We start from the raw sequence: 17514 nt of genomic DNA, 5'->3' as shown, positions 1-17514 counted from the left end.
GATAGATTTAATTTTAGAAGTAGGAATGGAGAACAGAGTAATCTGGACGCGCGTCCAAGTCCCGGACCCCCTTCCACGGAACAGAGGGGTATGAAAGAAGAGGCGGGTCATAGCGACAGAGGTAAAAAGGAATTACTTATTTTTCGTCGTCCCCGTCAACAACGTCATGAAAACGTAATTTAAGTGAGCCAATAAGATAATTTATCCTTTCGTTACTGGCTATGAGTCGAAATAAAGTAAATACTAATCGTTCTCCATTCCTACTTCTAAAAGTAAATCTATGCTACCAGCAAGAGTCTTAATACTTTCCATTTGTCGCCTGCTAAAGCATAGCTCACTTGATCGCGCATAAGTTGGGCATGATCGAGTAAGCCATGGCAAATTAAAGGCGCTATGGAGGTAGAGTCAGTGTCTGACGAAAATCAAAATTATCAAACGTGTCTAATTAAGCGAGCTAAGCGACGACACAGACGTGAACGCGGAAGTTTAGTTTTAGTCTGAATGGGGCTTAAACCTACACTCCTAATTTTGTAAGCACCATGCTCGCACAAAAACTCATCAAATGCCTAAAACCATTTATAGTCCAGAACAAGTGTTAAAGTTGGGGCTGCAACGTTATTTATGAAAGCTTCTGAAAATAAGGAATCGTGGTTCTAAAATAAAGCCAGAAGTCCATTAAATTAGCGTAGAAAGTAACCAAAAGAAGGGTTTGGGACTACCCTCTCTTGTGTAGCAATACTGATGAAGGAAGACACATTCGCCACCTCGCAATAACTTTTCTCAGACCTCCGGTTTAGACGCTACTCGTACGCCGAAATTTGCCCTATTGGGAGAGAAACAGCTATTGGCTGAACATGAACTCTAAAGGGACTGGAAAACGCCCGCCTCCCACTGTACAAACCGAGTTCTCTCTAGCATAGCATCGGGAGTAGGGATGGGGGCTTAGAATTTGGGAACAGTCAAGGCTATTTTTTTTATAAAGCAAACGTGCTATGCAGAGGAATCTACCTCGTTTTCCGGTCCCTTTAGAGATGCAGCGTTCATGGGCTGAAGAAGTCACGCCCCGCTAACGTGAAGAAAGATTTCCAAGAGAGGAGATTTCAAACAGGCTTAGGAAAGGGGGGAAAAACTAAACCCCCATCCATCGAGTTAAAAAGAGTTCTTACCCCAGCAGAGACGTACGCTATACCAGCTATTGTAATTGTTTACTTCCTAGGCTAATTTAATGGACTTTTGATAAAGCCCATTGCTATGAACTGAATTTTTTTTGAAGAATAGAAGTATTTTCTCTCCCATTTCAACAAAGTAGAAGTTAATGACTTCGATTCTGGGAAGATTAAAATACTTGGAAAATATTTGAAAGTATCTCTCGGCTACCATGTTTGTTGGTTCAAATCACTGCAGTGGGGAGTTACCGAAACCAGAAGGGGATAATAGAGGAAGGATGACACTCTGTATCCTCTTAATGCTTTAGTTGTGTAACGTTATTCTTCCCAGGCGAGGGAGCCCTTTTTGTTTGCTCTCCCGCTCATGAAACTTCAGATGGGTAACTATCGCACCTTGGGATGAATTCTATAAACTGTTTGGTGGTACTAAATCCAAGTAGCAATCAAGTATTCACAAACCTTGATTGTCTTGACGTGCAGGACAAAAACACACAAGCGCATGTGCCTTGGCAAATAATTAAACAGCACTAATAGAGTAAAGATGAGGGAACTATTTACATGGCGTATGTGATTCGGTTTAGTAACCTTGTGCACTCCAAATATAAAATGATGATGGCAAGAATCACGTTACAAGAACCCCGTTTTGTGGTGGTGCATTTCTCTCGAAGAGAAATATTATAAACTTCCGGTGGTAATAATCTGACCAGCCTCATTCTTATAGCATATTTCGTGTCCTGGACTCGGAATGGTAGTGCATATTGCGGATGAATACATCCATCCACTATCCCCAATAGCGCATGAGGGTAACAACCTTTTCACCCATTGATCTTGCAAGATCTCAGAGAGCAGACGACAGTATACGCAATATATGTATGAATGGTGTTGATTTCCCTTTAAAATATAATGAGTGCTATTAAATATAAATCATGGTGTGTTTTAACAAACCTTAAAATGGTAATTCCTTCCAAATCAATCAGAATGACAATTTCAGCACTAATACCTGTTTTGAACTTTGACCCGTATTTCCTTGAGTGACACATTTATAATGTTGATTGTGAGTTAACCTTTTAAACCGCGCTTTCTTTGCAGTGATACATATATATTTTTCCAAAATCTGATCAATGGTAAAAAACAAAAAAAAGATATGGACCCGTATTCTGCTAAAAGCAGAACAAGGATGATGGGGAAAGATACGTCATCTGCTAGGAAAAAATGGCGGGCGGTCTAGGTCAGACGCCATTATCTAGGCTACGTTCAGTCACTTTTACTGTACGGTTTTTCGCACTTCCGGTTTCTACGTCACGCTACGCAACGATGGGACACCGATCGCAGCTGCTGGAAGAGCAGATTTTTTCAATGCGTATCGGATTTATGACGTCTTTAATTGAAGTTGAACATGGCGAGCAATCCAGTCCAAAGCCCCTAGCGAAACAATAACGCAATTTTCTTTTCTGGATCTTTTCAAATCAACTGGAATTAAGGTTAATTCCGTTTCATGATCGTTATACAGTTCATTTAAAGGGAATGCGAATTTACAATTTCATATCATATTTTAGCACGAAAGTGGTATTATGTTACACTTTCAAGTCTCTACTTTCAAAATATCAAGTTTTTAACTTAATTGAACCAAAGTTTCTATTTTCAAAATCCATTGAAAAATCACGAAAACTCAGTTTCGATATATCAACAATTATGTCTTGTCGAGCTTGTTCGCCCGTTTGATGACATCACTATGACGTGAAAATAAAAATCGCGGGAATCCTATACGGGTCACTCTCTAGCTTCTCGCCAGTCTAAACTCTGGGTCTGATAGCGGAGAGAGTGGCACCATCTGACGTGAAAAATATATCTGTGACGTCAGCATACGGGAAACGTTTTAGCCTTACATAAAAAGTGGATTTTAAATCATTTCATATGAAGCATTTTCAAATGCATATTGCCAAATAACCAGAAATCGGAGAATTAAAAGCTTGATATTTTTGAATTCACAGAAATTAATTCTATCTTTTGTTATATAAATCAGAGGTTTTTCAAACGAAGCTTCTCATTCCCTTTAATAACAAAAATAAAAGTTTTCGTTTTCGACTCAATCCAAGATCTCTAGAAGACGCCATCATGGAAAATATCATCATACGAAACAGAGAGAGAAAAAACATTCAGTGACGTCTGACGTAGCGTTCGGAAAAAAAAAACACATCGGTAGCGTTAACGGATTTTTCCGATTTCTAGTTACCGAACGTAGCCCTAGCGTTCCACAATACCCGAGTAGTTCAACAGTTCGCGGACACATTTCCGTAAAATTACACATCCTCCCCATTATCCTTGAAATTGAGCAGAATACAGGCACAAATCTTCTGATGGTAAAGGTGGAGTACACTTTCGTGGCCTACTGAGTTACGAAATATGAAGTCACCAATAACCTGTCAACTACTTATAACTGTCAAACAATTTGAATTAGTTCGAAAGATATTATTGATGTTTATCGATTTATCTTGATAGAATAATACCATCAAGTTTTTTACCTCTCCAAGTGAGGAGAGGTATTACACTGAACGTGTCTCAGTCACCGCGTTCGCAGTTGGAAAATCGGAGCAAACGTGTTCGCAATTGGCAAATCGGAGCAAACGTGTTCGAAATTGGCAAATCGGAGCAAACGTGTTCGCAATTGACAAATCGGAGCAAACGTGTTCGCAATTGACAAATCGGAGCAAACGTGTTCGCAATTGGCAAATCGGAGCAAACGTGTTCGCAATTGACAAATAGAAGCAAACGTGTTCGCAATTGGAAAATCGGAGCAAACGTGTTCGCAATTGACAAATAGAAGCAAACGTGTTCGCAATTGGAAAATCGGAGCAAACGTGTTTGCAATTGGCAAAACGGAGCAAACGTGTTCCCAATTGGCAAATCGGAGCAAACGTGTTCCCAATTGCATCGGAGCAAACGTGTTCCCAATTGCATCGGAGCAAACGTCTTCGCAATCGGCAAATCAGAGCACTGATGTTCGCAATTGGCAAATCGGAGTAATTCGCAGTTCACAGAAAGAAATATTGGCTTCTACTCCATTATCATCGAAAGGGTTAAGATTTATGCTCGATCGGTTAGGGTTAAGAGAAACGTCTAGCCGCCAAATTTCAACTAGGGCTTCCTCGAAAGGCTTTTCTTATCATTTATTGTGAATCAATCGCCTTATATACCCTAAATTTCCAAAAATGTTTAAAGAGGCATACGCTGGAAGTCAAACGTCAACAATAGGTATGTTTAAAATTATTTTAGGAATGACGTTTCTTAAAACGATTTAACTATAGAATGAAGGTAAATTAATGACGATTAAAATATCAATTTTATTTATTTAATTATTTACGAAAAACATCTTAATTGGGTCTCAACTCGGAGAGGTTTATTTTGGTTTCCAAACTTGTTTTTATAACATCGGCGGGATGGATTAATTTATCCATATAAATCGATAAGAACTGCTAAATTTAAATCTACTTAAATAAAGTACTAATTACGATTGGTGTATTTCACCAGTTATAGCATGACAGTCTGTTTCCCAATGCATATTTTGAAAATGGCGAATTTTTTAAAATGAGGAGGTAGCTTTTAATCTGGGCTCAGCTTGTCCGCTAATTTTTCATTGCGGCTGTTGCAGGGCTGGTTAATGTGAGTGGACAAGCCGCTAGTACGGCTTCCAACGAAAGGTGGAACGCGCATTACAACCAGAGTCCGGAAGTGACGCCCGAGAGCGAATCGGCCAGTCAAGAGGACGATGAAGATAGAAACGAGCCTCACGGACCTGGACAGATTGTCCGGAAGAAGTACATTGAGAGCCCAACAGACGGAGAACCTAGAGGTAAGCTATTTCATTAAATTAGCCTAGGAAGTAAACAATTTCAATAGCTGGCATAGTCTACGTCTCTCCTAAGCCTGTTAGAAGTGAAGTTCAGCTAGCTAATTGGACCAAGTCATCTTGCGACTTATTGCCACTTATCTAACGCCTTTACAATGCATAGAGGGGTGGTGGCTAGCCCCTATGCCACAGCTAACCGACAATCTCGAGCTCCTCCTTTGGAAACCTCTCTTCACGTGAGCGGGGCGTGACTTCTTCAGCCCATGAACGCTGCATCTCTAAAGGGACCGGAAAACGGGGTAGATTCCTTTCTATAGCACGTTTGCTTTATGTAAAAAAAAAGAAAGAATCACAAGAGACCGAATGGCCTTGACTGTTCCCAAATTCACAGCCCCCACCCCTTCCCCCGATGCTATGTTAGAGAGAACTGGTTTTGTAGAGTGGGAGGCAGGCGTTTTCCGGTCCCTTTAGAGATGTTCGGACGAAATTTTCATATTGAAAATCTCTGACTTTTGAAACCAGCTTATCCCTGACCAAATTATGCCAATATCCCTGATGTCCATTTTAAGGTGTTTACCAGAGCCCGCTTCACCTGGCCCATATTTAGCAATGTTCGAAGCATGGTTTGATATACCAAACAAAATCCCTGACCTATCCCTGATTTTCCAGCTTATCCCTGACCAAATTTTTCCAATATCCCTGATGACCATTTTAAGTACGTGTTTACATGCAGAGCCCACTTCATAATTACACCTGCAGCCCATATTTAGTATTGCTCGAAGCAATCATGGTTTGATATACCAAACGAAATCCCTGACTTATCCCTGCCTTTCCCCCCTTTTCCAAATCTCTGATTTAAAGGAATAGCCACCTGATTTAAAAATTATCTCAAATCTAAAGAAAACCTTTATTTTTTTAGAGCTTAAACTCTTCTGATACCAAAAACATGCTTGATAAATATTTAAATTTGAGGGAAAACACAGAAAAACACACCGAAAACTTAAAATTTGGGGCAAAAGCAAATCTGCGGAGAAGATTTTTGGCGGGTTTTTCTCCTTGCTTCGTCACTCACGGCATCTCGCGGAAAAGCCAAGCGCGAGCGCCCGAGTCTACTAATGCCGCGCGAATCTGAATAAAATAGGCTTAAAGTGGCGCTCAGACACTAACAGGGGTCACGTGAGCGACATCTAGAGTGAAAATTTCTCCTTACTACGTCATCAAACGAAACAAAATTTTAACTAGGCCTTTTCCAAACACTACTTTGATTGCAATTTTATAAATTGCTACGAAACGAAATTAAAAAGTAAACATATAATAAAATAGATTTTTCAAGGATTTTTTTCGCATTTTATGTTTGTGGATGACAAAAATTATGTCACTAACACTTTAACCAGGGTTGCCAGGTTATCCTGGTTTCCGACGAACCCTGATGAATAATTTCTATGTGAAAATAAAGATAGAATTTATTGAAGTTCATATTATTTCGTTACATGTCGGTACTGATATATGTCAATTTTATTTCACAGAATTTTGTCGGCTAGGAGAAATAAAGTTGGGTTTTCTCATGACGAAAGGTCAGCTTGAAGTGGACATAGTGGCTGGTAGAGGATTGAAAATGACACCCGGTGGTCAACTGCCTGGTGAGTGAATATAAATTCTAAAGGGATAATGAGAATTCATCAAAATTGTACAAAAGGATTGCTTCACGCATTGTTGAAGGTAGTTTAGCGTATAAAATTAACTTTCACTAATTTTTTAATCGATTTAAGAAGAGAAAGAAAAGGAAAATAAAGTGATTTTTTATCAATTCTTCTAATAATTACAAGACCAGTCTGCATAGTGAAACATCTAGGAAATTTCTTTGAATGATTTTAAAATTCAAATTAGGTTCAGATTTTATGGATAATTTGAAATAAGGACCTCCGACCAATCGCGTAACGCCCTGCCTTCCTGTTAACAAAATTCTCGCGGCACGCCCCGTGTCTCTTGCCACGATTGGCAGTTCACATCGCGGGCAAATTTTATAAATTTCGCAATAAATTTCATTCGACACGAGTCTGCGTGCCACGAGAATTTTGTTCATAAAAAGGCAGGGCGCTACGCGATTGGTCAGACGTACTTATTTAAAATTATCCATGAAATTTCAAACTAATTGTAATATCAAAATCATTCGGAGACTGTATTTCCTGGATGTTTCACTATGCAGGCTGGTCTTATAATATGTAGAAGAATCGATAAAAATTTCACTTGATTTTCCACTTCAACATCCCTTTAAGGTAATTCGAAATATCGCATTTTGAACCCTTTGTCATTAAATGGATATCGGATTAAATTTCTGGTAATCGAAAACTCGAATATTTTTTTAATAGTTACAATTTTGTTGAATATCTAATACTAGCTGTTACCCGCGGCGTCGCTCGCGTGTAATAAGAACTTCCATCAAAATGATATAAAGAATGGGTAGATTTTACTGATGACTGATATTTTTGTAGCACCCTAGGAGCGAGGGCACTCGGCGTTGCCCGTCAGCCCGTCGGGACATTTTATATTATTTTTCACGCGGACATTATTCTATATAGAAGGGTTTTAAATTTTTGGCCGCCATTTAAAAAGATGGCACCAAATCGAACCCAAAAGACCATTCAACCCGCTTATAGGTCAAAGGAAACCAGTGTACTAAATATTTGCGAAATCGTTTGAAACGCGCGGACTCTGTTGCATAGAGAAGATTTTTTCATTTCTGGTCGCCATTTTTTTAAGATGGCGGCGGACTGGAAAAATCTTTCGTAGCACACGCCTACTACTTATGAGTAACGTTCCTGCAAAGTTTCAGCCTTCTAGGGCAAGCGGTATGGGCTGGGCGTTGATTATCAGTCAGTCTGTCAGTCAGTCAGTCAGTCAGGACTTTGATTTATATAGATATATAGATCAGCACAAGTTAATAAGATATGTTCCATAAGTTTGTCACTGGTTAATGAGAGCATGTCACATTTATTTTCACAGACACGTATGTCAAGACGTATCTTCGGCAAGGAGAGCGTAAACTTCAGAAAAGGAAAACTCGGGTGGTCAGACACTCGACGGAACCACAATACAGACAAACGCTGAAGTACAATGGTTCTGACGTCTTAGGAAGAATACTACTGGTAATTATGTATAATATCAGAAGTATATAATACTTCTCTTCGAGAGAAGTGTACCACCGCAAAGCGATGGTACACTTAACATGATTCTTCCCAACATCAACTAAAACATTTGGAATGCACAAGGTTACTAAACCGAATCAAGCACATACGCCATGTGAATAGTTCCTTCATCATTACTCTATTAGCGCTCAAAGGGTCTGTAAATGGGCGTCGGGATTGTGGGTAAAAATTATTTGAAGTACGTCACAGGCACCACGTGACGCCAAGATACAAAGACTCTTTATGGAGTGAGACTACACATTTAGTCGCAAGATTGTAGTGCCAATTCTCCTAAGTGGTGGTTTTCGAAATAAAACGAACTAAGCTTCTTTGAGCCTCGCCTCTCCTTAATCACGAGACTCTGAAGTATTTCAAAAAGCTTTTATCCACAGTCCCTTTAACTATTTGCCAAGGCGCATGCGCTTGTGTGTTTTTGTCCCACGTCAAGACAATCAAGGTTTGTGCCTACTTTTTTGCTGGGGATTTAGTAAATACCAAACAGTTATAGAATTCACCCTAGCACGGTGCGATATTTACCCATCTGAAGTTTGATGAGTGGCAGAGCAAAGAAAAAGGGATGAGCCTTTGAAGAATCATGTTACATAACTAAAGTATTAAGAGGATGCAGAGTGTCATCCTTCTTTTATTATACCGTTCTGATAATACGTAAAACCCGAATCGCTGATTTTTAATCTTAACAAACATTTTTTTTTACTGGGGTATGAGTGACATCATGAATCTATAAAACAATGCAAATGTATCCGCAATACCCCGTCTGGCCTCTGGGTAAGATTTCGATGGGACTATGAGCCAGTAGTGACTGGCCAGACTCGGACCGTTTCCGCCACGATAAGGCCTAAAGCATGGTTTTCACTTGGCGTAAATCACGACGTTTTCGCCCGACGTCAAGCGACAACCGAAAAAAAAAACATAGTTACACTGGACCGAAAATACATTGAGTGTGTCAGTGTGGGGATTTTTTTCGGCCGCATTTAACGTTAATGCTCTGTGCGAGCCGAGCTTGAGTCGTGACGTCATTTTCGACCAAGCATGTTTGGAAACGGACGTCCGCGGTCCGCCATGTTTGTATTTATTTAGTTCCTAAACGAGTCAGTTACTAGTACAAATCCCTGCTCAAAGCTTTTTTGTTCAAAGAGGTTCGGGACCATCTATATCTTTAGATTACAAAGACCTAAGAAGAAAGTCGATAGAAAGCCTTGGTTCCATTATTTGCGGGAACTGCGCTAAGTGAAAACACTATAACGCTGTTAGACAACGTAAAAAAAACAAATATTACATTTAGCGTTCAGCCGCGAAGTAGTAGTGAAAACCATGCTTTTTGCTCTGCTCTTCCAAGGTGACCTCCCCCCCCCCAATGGAGCGGTAGAAGGTTAGAAGGGTTGTATAGATTCATGGTGGCGTGTAGTCCAATTTCGGTGGCATACGTAGCAGCATAAGTTCATAAGTGATGTGTTCCATCCATAAGTTTGTCACTAGTTACGAACTGAAGCTTGTCATGAAGCGGAGCCTCCGAGATATTTAGCCCCGTGCGTGTCGATTTGTATGCGAGTTTCTTAGAGGAAATATTTTTACCCAATATGTGTACAAGATGGCGCTTCTATTACAGTTGCGAAGGGGGTCTTCCATAAATTGTCGTTGATATTTTAGGGGCCAATTATGAAAATTTTATGAACGAGCATGGTTTCACCCTCAAATTAACGTAATTGTTTTAGGGGCTATATATTTTTTATTGAATCTTTTGGTTAGATTGTGTGGATAACAAAATTAATTATGAGATTTTAACATCACCGCTCTACGTCTATGCCTTGCCCTAATATTGTAGCAGTAAACGGGGTCACGAGGCTGAACTTATTTTACGATAATAAAAGCGCCCAATAGCGAGAAAACACGGCGAACTAAATTAGTTAAAAAATATTGTCGCTTCGCGATAGGCACGGGTCTAGATATCTCGGAGGCTCCGCATGAAGTGACTGAAGTAGGTCAAAGATTAGATAGGTAAAGCGTAATACGCCTGGTGGTCAGGTGCCGCTGTCAAAGGCTTAGTAATGCAGACTAAATAGAAGCTAGATGGAAGTCCTGCAAAATTAATTAACCACCGAGTGTGGTCAATTTTATCCTCAAACTAGTTATCTCGAGCTGTAAGTCTCTCAGTTACGAAGTATAGGTAGTGTCATACTTATGGAAGGAACGTATCTTATAAACTTATGGTAGCAGTAGCTATGGAAATATTTTATATTAAGAAATACAAATTTTTTGCTTGGTAGTTCGGCAGAGAAGTGTCGAAAATATGTAAAGGCCTTTTCATACGATACAACTCAAATTGATGAGTCAAAAACTTGAGTTAGCAAAAACTGGCCAGTCATAAATTTTTAATTTGGTCGTTGAACATGTCCAACTTCTGCTCTCACAACTCAACTAGTTTATTCAACCAGAAGTCCATTAAGTTGGCCTAGGAAGTAACCAAAAGAATGGTTTGGGACTCCCCTCTCTTGCAAGGGCGTGCCAACTACGGGGGTAGCGGGGGCGAAGGCCCCCGCTCAAATTTTCAACTCTATGGGACTTCAACATTAGGCAGCCATTTTGCCCCCGCTCCAGTGGAAAATTTTCGCTCATGTTGGCACGCCCCTGCTCTCTTGTGTAGCAATACTGAATAAGGGCGACACATTCGCCACCTCGCGAATACTTTTCTCAGACCTCCGGTTTAGGCGCGACTCGTGCGCCGAAATTTGCCCAATCGGGAGAGAAAAAGCTATTGGCTGAACATGAACGCTGGATCTCCAAAGGGACCGGAAAACGCCCGCCTACAACTTTACAAATCGAATTCTCTCTCTCTTAGGGATGTCAACTTCCCCCAAAAAAACCGGTTTTTATCCGGCCGTTATTATGTTTTTGATAAATTTTTAAAAATTCTCTGTTCCAATGTACAATCAATGGCAAGTGCTAGGCCTAGTAACAACTTACTAGTGACGACAACTAATGCTTTTTTAGAAATCAGAACTCGGAAGTTACGCAATGAACCTTACGTCACTGATAGCGTTTTCCTTTGGGTCCTCGCGGAGCGCTCCCAAGGAGCAATAAAAATGGTAGTAGTAGTTTCCAGCTTCGTTAAAGACTGTTTTTGAAGAATAGGATCTCCTGGTTTTATTCCTCCATGGGAGCGCTCCGCGAGGACCCAAAGGAAAACGTTATGAGTCACTAAAAATAGCTGGGTGTGGGTGGGTGTAAGCATATTTTTATTATTTAGTGATTGAATGATAAAGAATATAGGAAAAAGGGCAGTTTTTTTATTTAATTTGAAAATAAAAAAAAACCGATTCGGTTTTCGGTTTTAATTTAAAAAAACCGATTAAAACCGAAGAATTAAAAAACCGGAAAAAACCGGTGCTCCGGAGTTGAAAAAACCGGTTTTCGGTTAAACCGGGCGGTTTTTGACATCCCTACTCTCTCTAGCATAGCATCAGGGGAAGGGATGGGGTGTGAATTTGGGAACAGTCAAGGCCATTCGGTCTTTTGTCATTATTTTTTATATGTATAAAGCAAGGTGCTATAGAGAGGAATCTACCCCATTTTCCGATCCCTTTAGAGATGCAGCATTCATGGGCTAATAAATTCACGCCCCGCTCATATGAATAAAGATTTCCAAGAGAGGAGCTCGAGATTTCTAATAGAGTTAGGAAAGGGGGAAATACCTAAACCCCCATCCATGGAGTTAAAAGGAGTTCTTACCCCAGCAGAGACATACGCTATTGTACTTGTTTACTTCCTAGGCTAATTTAATGGACTTCTGGCTCAACTCAAATTGACTCATCTAAATGAGACAAAAAGTTGTACCGTCCGAATAGGGCTTAACTTTTTCTTCTTTTCAGGTGATGATATGGGAACGTCAAAAAGGCTTCGAACACAACCAATCTTTGGGTGCTGCAGAAATTCAACTAGATCGCTTGGACCTAACAAAATTGACCGTGGGATGGTACCGATTGTATCCATTAGCCCAAAACGATATGGAATCCAATGAATCAACTTGAATATCCCAGGGAATATTAAATTCCAAAAACTATGAAGTCGCGAGCGCCGTTTGGGGTCGGACACGGTTGCTAAAATCTGGTTTACGGAATTATAAAAATTACAAAGCGTACTTAACATAGTGCTCTGAATTAATATTCTAAGTCACATGGGGCTAATAAAGAAGGCCATTTTAGAAACCTTTATACAGCCATGAGTTAACTTACATAAAGTGATTAAAGTTTAAGACAAAATTATTTTTATTGTAGATAGCCCTAATAATCCGCTTTTAATTTAAATCTAAACCGAACAAATAGGTGATTTTGCAAAGTCAGGCTGGTCACGTGCAACTGTTTATTGAGATGTCACACAAGGTCCTCACATGGGGCTAATGAAAAAGGCCATTTAAAAAACTTTTTACAGCTATGAGTTAACTTACATAAAGTTTAATAGAAAATTATTTTTATTGTAGATAGGTCTAATTATCCGCTTTTTAATTTAAATCTAAACCGAACAAATTGAAGCCATTTTTACACTTATTAGGGAAATCGATTCGAAGTGATTAATTTCAAAACGCCTTCAGAACGAAATGGAATCTCTAGAACTTAATTACAAACGAGATTTATTCAAGCTGCTTCTCGAACTAACATGAATAAGCTGTTAAAGAAGAAGCTTTGAAATATAGTTGAGCAATCGAGTCCCGAAACCACTGAGCACAAATGAAAAGGAGAGTCGAAGGGGGAAGGTAACTAAAACAGCAGGCCAACATGGCTCCCACGCGCACCTACCTCGTTGCACAGCCGAAGTTATAGTAAGACGTCACGGCATCCATTGAGAAGGAAATTCAAAAAGGGTATACACGAAAATACGGTTAGAGGCTCACACCTCGGCCATAATACTGGCCGAAACGTAAACAAACCTCTCCGTTGCGCTGATTGCGCATGTGCGGCACGCTCTTAGAGAGCCCCAGCACTGGTAAAGCTTTTGAAAGGGATAGGGCTGGCTCTCCTTTCTATTTGTGCTCACTGCCGAATCGACGTCCGTGTAAGTGTGAACATAGCTATAGAGTTTTTCAAATAGCTTCCTTTCCAGAATTCAGTTTTTAGTAAAAAAAACGCAATATTCTTTTGGCCCGTCTTAACGGCACAGGGCCTTTAGAGAATTAAAGGGACTGTAAAGAGGTCGGCGGACCGTTGAAATTCTTTTTTTAAAAAACTCACCCGACCCATCCTCCCCTCTCTTGTGATTGGTTGTGATCCGCCCTGCTTCGGCGTTTCCCCAGTTCTGCCCCGCGAGAGTCCGAGACCCCCACTGCGTTTGCTAGAAGGAAAGACTTTCGTTTTGCACCCCCCCCCCCCGCGATTGTGACGTCAATAACGACGTTTTCAAAAAATATTTCCAACGGTCCGCCGACTTCTTTAGAGTCCCTTTAACTTCTCACGGCACTCGAAAAATAAGAAAATAGATCCCTATAAAAAATTGTTAACTTTTCATCAAAGTTCTATGAATGTTTGGTGATGCTGATTCCTAATGAGTGTAGATTAAATTGTCTGACTACTATTATCGAAAGTTCATAGATTAAAGCAAAAAGTATGCTTCCTTCACAATTCTCAGCCTTTAGATGTAGACGCTATGTAAAATTAGAATCAAACGACCCTCCTCTCAACACCATTACACGAACCAGCCAATCAGAGAAGAGCAATGTACGGTGTCGATTCAAACGTTAATTCTCGGTACTAAAGGTAGCATCAAAAGTGTATTGCTATAAAAACATAAAGTATACTTCCTAGCTGCCTTTAACTGTAAACTGAAAAGCAAACTACCCTCCTCTCAATTAACCCCTTACAAGAACCAACCCATCAGGGAAGAGCATCTTGACGTCTTAGGTTTATAGAAAGTAGCTAGTACATGATGCTGGCGATCCAAACGTTAATTTTTGGTACTAAAGGTAGCATCTGCTACTATATTGAGACTAATGGCTTGTGTTCCCTGTGCTACATTCGTCGACGCTGTTCTAGCCACGTTCACACTTACTCGAAGCGATTCGTAACCGTTCCAAAGTTAAGTGTGAACAAAATTGATACTCGAGAAGCTAATTTCCAACGCGATTTCTTGAAGTTGCTTTGCCAACCAGCGTGGGAAATAAGGCGGTGGCACAGGGCAAATGACCAGTTTAAAAATTGCCTGGACCAGTTTAAAAATTAAATCGGAGGGGGGTCAGTGCTCCACAGGACCACTAAGAAAATTCAAGGGTAACCGGAGTCCAAACATTAATTTAAATATTTTAATTGTCCACTTCTAAAGTTTAGCAGACGATGCGCCCTGGTCAATGGTATTCCAGGCCAGGGGGGTTGCTGGCAGGGCCGAAAATAAGCACGGGAAACTGGGCATTGTCCAATAAAATTTTAAAATGTCCCTTAATTTTTTCAAAAACTAAGTGGGTAACTGGACAGTTTGACCAATAAATTTTCCCAAGTTTTGATAGCTTGACTATGGAGATGCGACACTATTTTTGCACACTCCAGTGGAAAATGTCCTATAAATTTTCCAGTCAAACAGGGGGGGACACATGTCCTATAAGATCTTTTTCTTATTTCCGGCCCTGGTTGCTGGCCCAATGTCCAGTTTTAAAAAAATCCTTATTTCCCACCCTGTTTTAGAAGCTAGTTTCCAGTTTTCAGGGGTATTTCGCATGGGATGAGACTAGTTTTAAGAGTATTTTCAGTTTTTCACCGGCCTTAGCAGGCATCACCAAAGAAAAGATAAGCATACAACACTAACAGAAGCTTCTTAAAGTGTGAACCGAGGCTGTTGAAATCGCTTCGAACTAGCAATAGAGAGTTTTTCAATGCTAGCTATCAAGCAACTCCCGTGCAAGTGTGAACATAGCTTTTGAGATATAAAGGGTGGTTTCTCATATTACAAGGAAATGAAGTATACTTTGTTTTAATCTATGAGCTTTTGCTATCATCATATAAATCGGACAGATTACATGTTCCGTATTTTTGTTTTGGGTTTAAGATATGGTTTAAACCGTATAGGATTTTGAAGAGCGTCCGACTCCTTCGTCGCGCAGTCGTAAAAATGTCGGACCCAAAACAATTGCTCACAAAAAAAAACCGCAAAATATTTAAAGTTTAAATTGCGTAACAAGTCAATTTTATTGGCAGCCTGAGACAAGACCTAAAATTACGATTTCAATTGGGCTCATTCCTAGCAGGTTCGTATACTCGTGGAATCACGGCTTGGCCGATCTTGATGGTCATGTTGTTACTATTAGACGGACGAATCCAGTGCTGTGCGAGTTCTCGACGAGGGGCTAGCAATTCGCCAAAATATTGTACACCTGATTTCTGATTTGTGAATTTTTATGTGAATTCCGATGATTATTGAACGAATTCCTTGATTTCCGTGATTACGATTATCTTCGGTGATATCCATAATCTTTACACTGATTTTCCGTTATTGCCGAAGATAACTTGTGATTTCTCTTTGAATTCCGGTGTTTTTTGGTGAATGCCGTGATTTCCACTGGATTCTTCGTGAATTACGATGAATGCAGTGATTATTTCTATTTCAACCAGGAGCAGATGACAAAGGAGTCTCGGACGCTAGCTTCCATAATGTAGAGGGCAATGGGATCCGCGAACGTCACGGTTATTAACCAAAATCATTACGCCAGTGCCCCCTCTCGTAGGAAATTTGAGCTTTATTTTCCAACCAATAGCGTGGCTGCAAAGTCTCGAAAGGAGATCTGGGAAATCGCGTCTGGAGCCTCTCTTTAAAAATACGTATCGTCTGCTTATAATTAGCCTAGGCTTAACGAGTATTAGAGTTAAAAATGGATTTCAACGGCTTTTTAATCTTTTTTTTAGACTAAAATTGATAATGAAAAGCCCAGCGAGTAACGTATGTACACTATTAATAAACTAAAATGTGTTTCAGTGCCAATTTTTTCTTAATTTCGTCTTGAATTAAATGATAGCTACAAGAGGTTGGGAAAAGAAATCACTCACGATCTTTTAAAACCCAAAAAGTAAGAGACAGTGATTTCGTTTCCAACCTCTTGTAGCAGTCAATTAATTCAAAAACATACGGAATATTTTGGCCCTGAAACACATATATAAGATTGTGTTTCGGCATCTTTTAAAACCTTGCTTTATAATTTGAAAACCCGAGCCCAATCATTCCAGTGGGCACAAATTGTTAATTAAGCCTTGGCTTACCTGGGTTTCTCTGCTAGTTTGGACTTAATTTACTATTTCGTAGGTTTAAAGTCACAAAATGTAGGCCTAGTCTTATCTTTTATCTTAATACCAACGGTTACAGCTGTTTGAATAAAGTATAATTATATTGTGTATATTTATGTCGCGATCGGATAAGACGAACTTCAGTAGCCACCATTAGTCCGTTATTACAAAACAAATTCCCAGCAGACTTTGGTGCCAGATATAATCCACCAAAAGCATCGTCTGCTATAATGTCTGATAGCGCGTCTATGGCAAACGATACCGCTACAGCTGTGACGTACGCGGGTGCCATTGCCCTCTATATTGTGGAAGCTAGCGTCCGAGACTCCTTTGTCATCTGCTCCTGTTTCAACTGATTACGATTTTTATTTTGGATTTTCGAATTCCTCGATTGATTATGCGTGATTATTTCACGAAATGTGTGATTACCGAGGTGATTACATAAGATTACCAGTAAATCGTGTGGTTTTTTCTGATTTTCTTAAGATTTCATGTGATTTCCAGTGATTATCGGAGATTTCTGATTACCTTTGATTGCCCACAAAAATGATTTTAATTACTGATGATTTTCTAAGAATTTTAGAAATCAAGTAATCGATTTCTGCAGTTTTGTAGACTTGATTACTCAACCTCAAGTGACTAACCCCTGGGTACTCGATAAGAGTAGAGTACTCGACTCGATACTCGATGAAATATTTTCTGAGACTCGAAAAAGTATCGAGTATAAAAGCAAGGCTCGATAAATACTCGAACCTCCTTTGGAAGGCCTTTAACTGTGTAAATGGGATGTAGAAGTATTAAAAAAATACTAGAAAGTCACTCTTATTGGTTAACAGATGCAAGTTAGTGATGACTGGGTAGTTTAGATCATAATGCCAGTGTAATGTAGAATGGTAGTAGCTCCTAGATGCTTCAATAGTGGAAGTAAAAGTAATAAATTACAGTTAAAGTTCAAAGTACAGCGCAAAGAATAACAATGCCTTGAAGCATGAGTATACAACTATAAAAACAATTCGTTAGCTGCCTTTGGTTAACTGTAGACG

General features: G+C 39.7%; 1 protein-coding gene across 4 annotated transcripts in view; it reads left to right on the top strand.

Moving 5' to 3' along the window:
- The window catches only part of Fife (regulating synaptic membrane exocytosis protein fife), a 109528-nt gene extending 92947 nt beyond the window's left edge, over nt 1-16581 (top strand). For all 4 annotated transcript variants that reach the window (XM_089861494.1, XM_089861495.1, XM_089861493.1 and 1 more), the window contains 4 exons: nt 4816-5016; nt 6540-6653; nt 8017-8159; nt 12086-16581. In XM_089861494.1, coding sequence (XP_089717620.1) covers nt 4816-5016; nt 6540-6653; nt 8017-8159; nt 12086-12244 — 617 coding nt within the window. In that variant the 3' untranslated portion in view covers nt 12245-16581. The remainder of the gene's footprint in view (nt 1-4815; nt 5017-6539; nt 6654-8016; nt 8160-12085) is intronic.
- The last annotated feature ends 933 nt before the right edge of the window (nt 16582-17514 follow it).

The sequence above is a fragment of the Phalangium opilio genome, unplaced genomic scaffold, assembly GCF_054372755.1.
Source record: "Phalangium opilio isolate 3A_F unplaced genomic scaffold, DU_Popi_V2 ptg000390l_1, whole genome shotgun sequence".
Taxonomy (NCBI): Eukaryota; Metazoa; Arthropoda; class Arachnida; order Opiliones; family Phalangiidae; genus Phalangium; species Phalangium opilio.
Note: the sequence above shows the minus strand (reverse complement) of the source record. Positions and strands in the feature narration are given on the sequence as shown.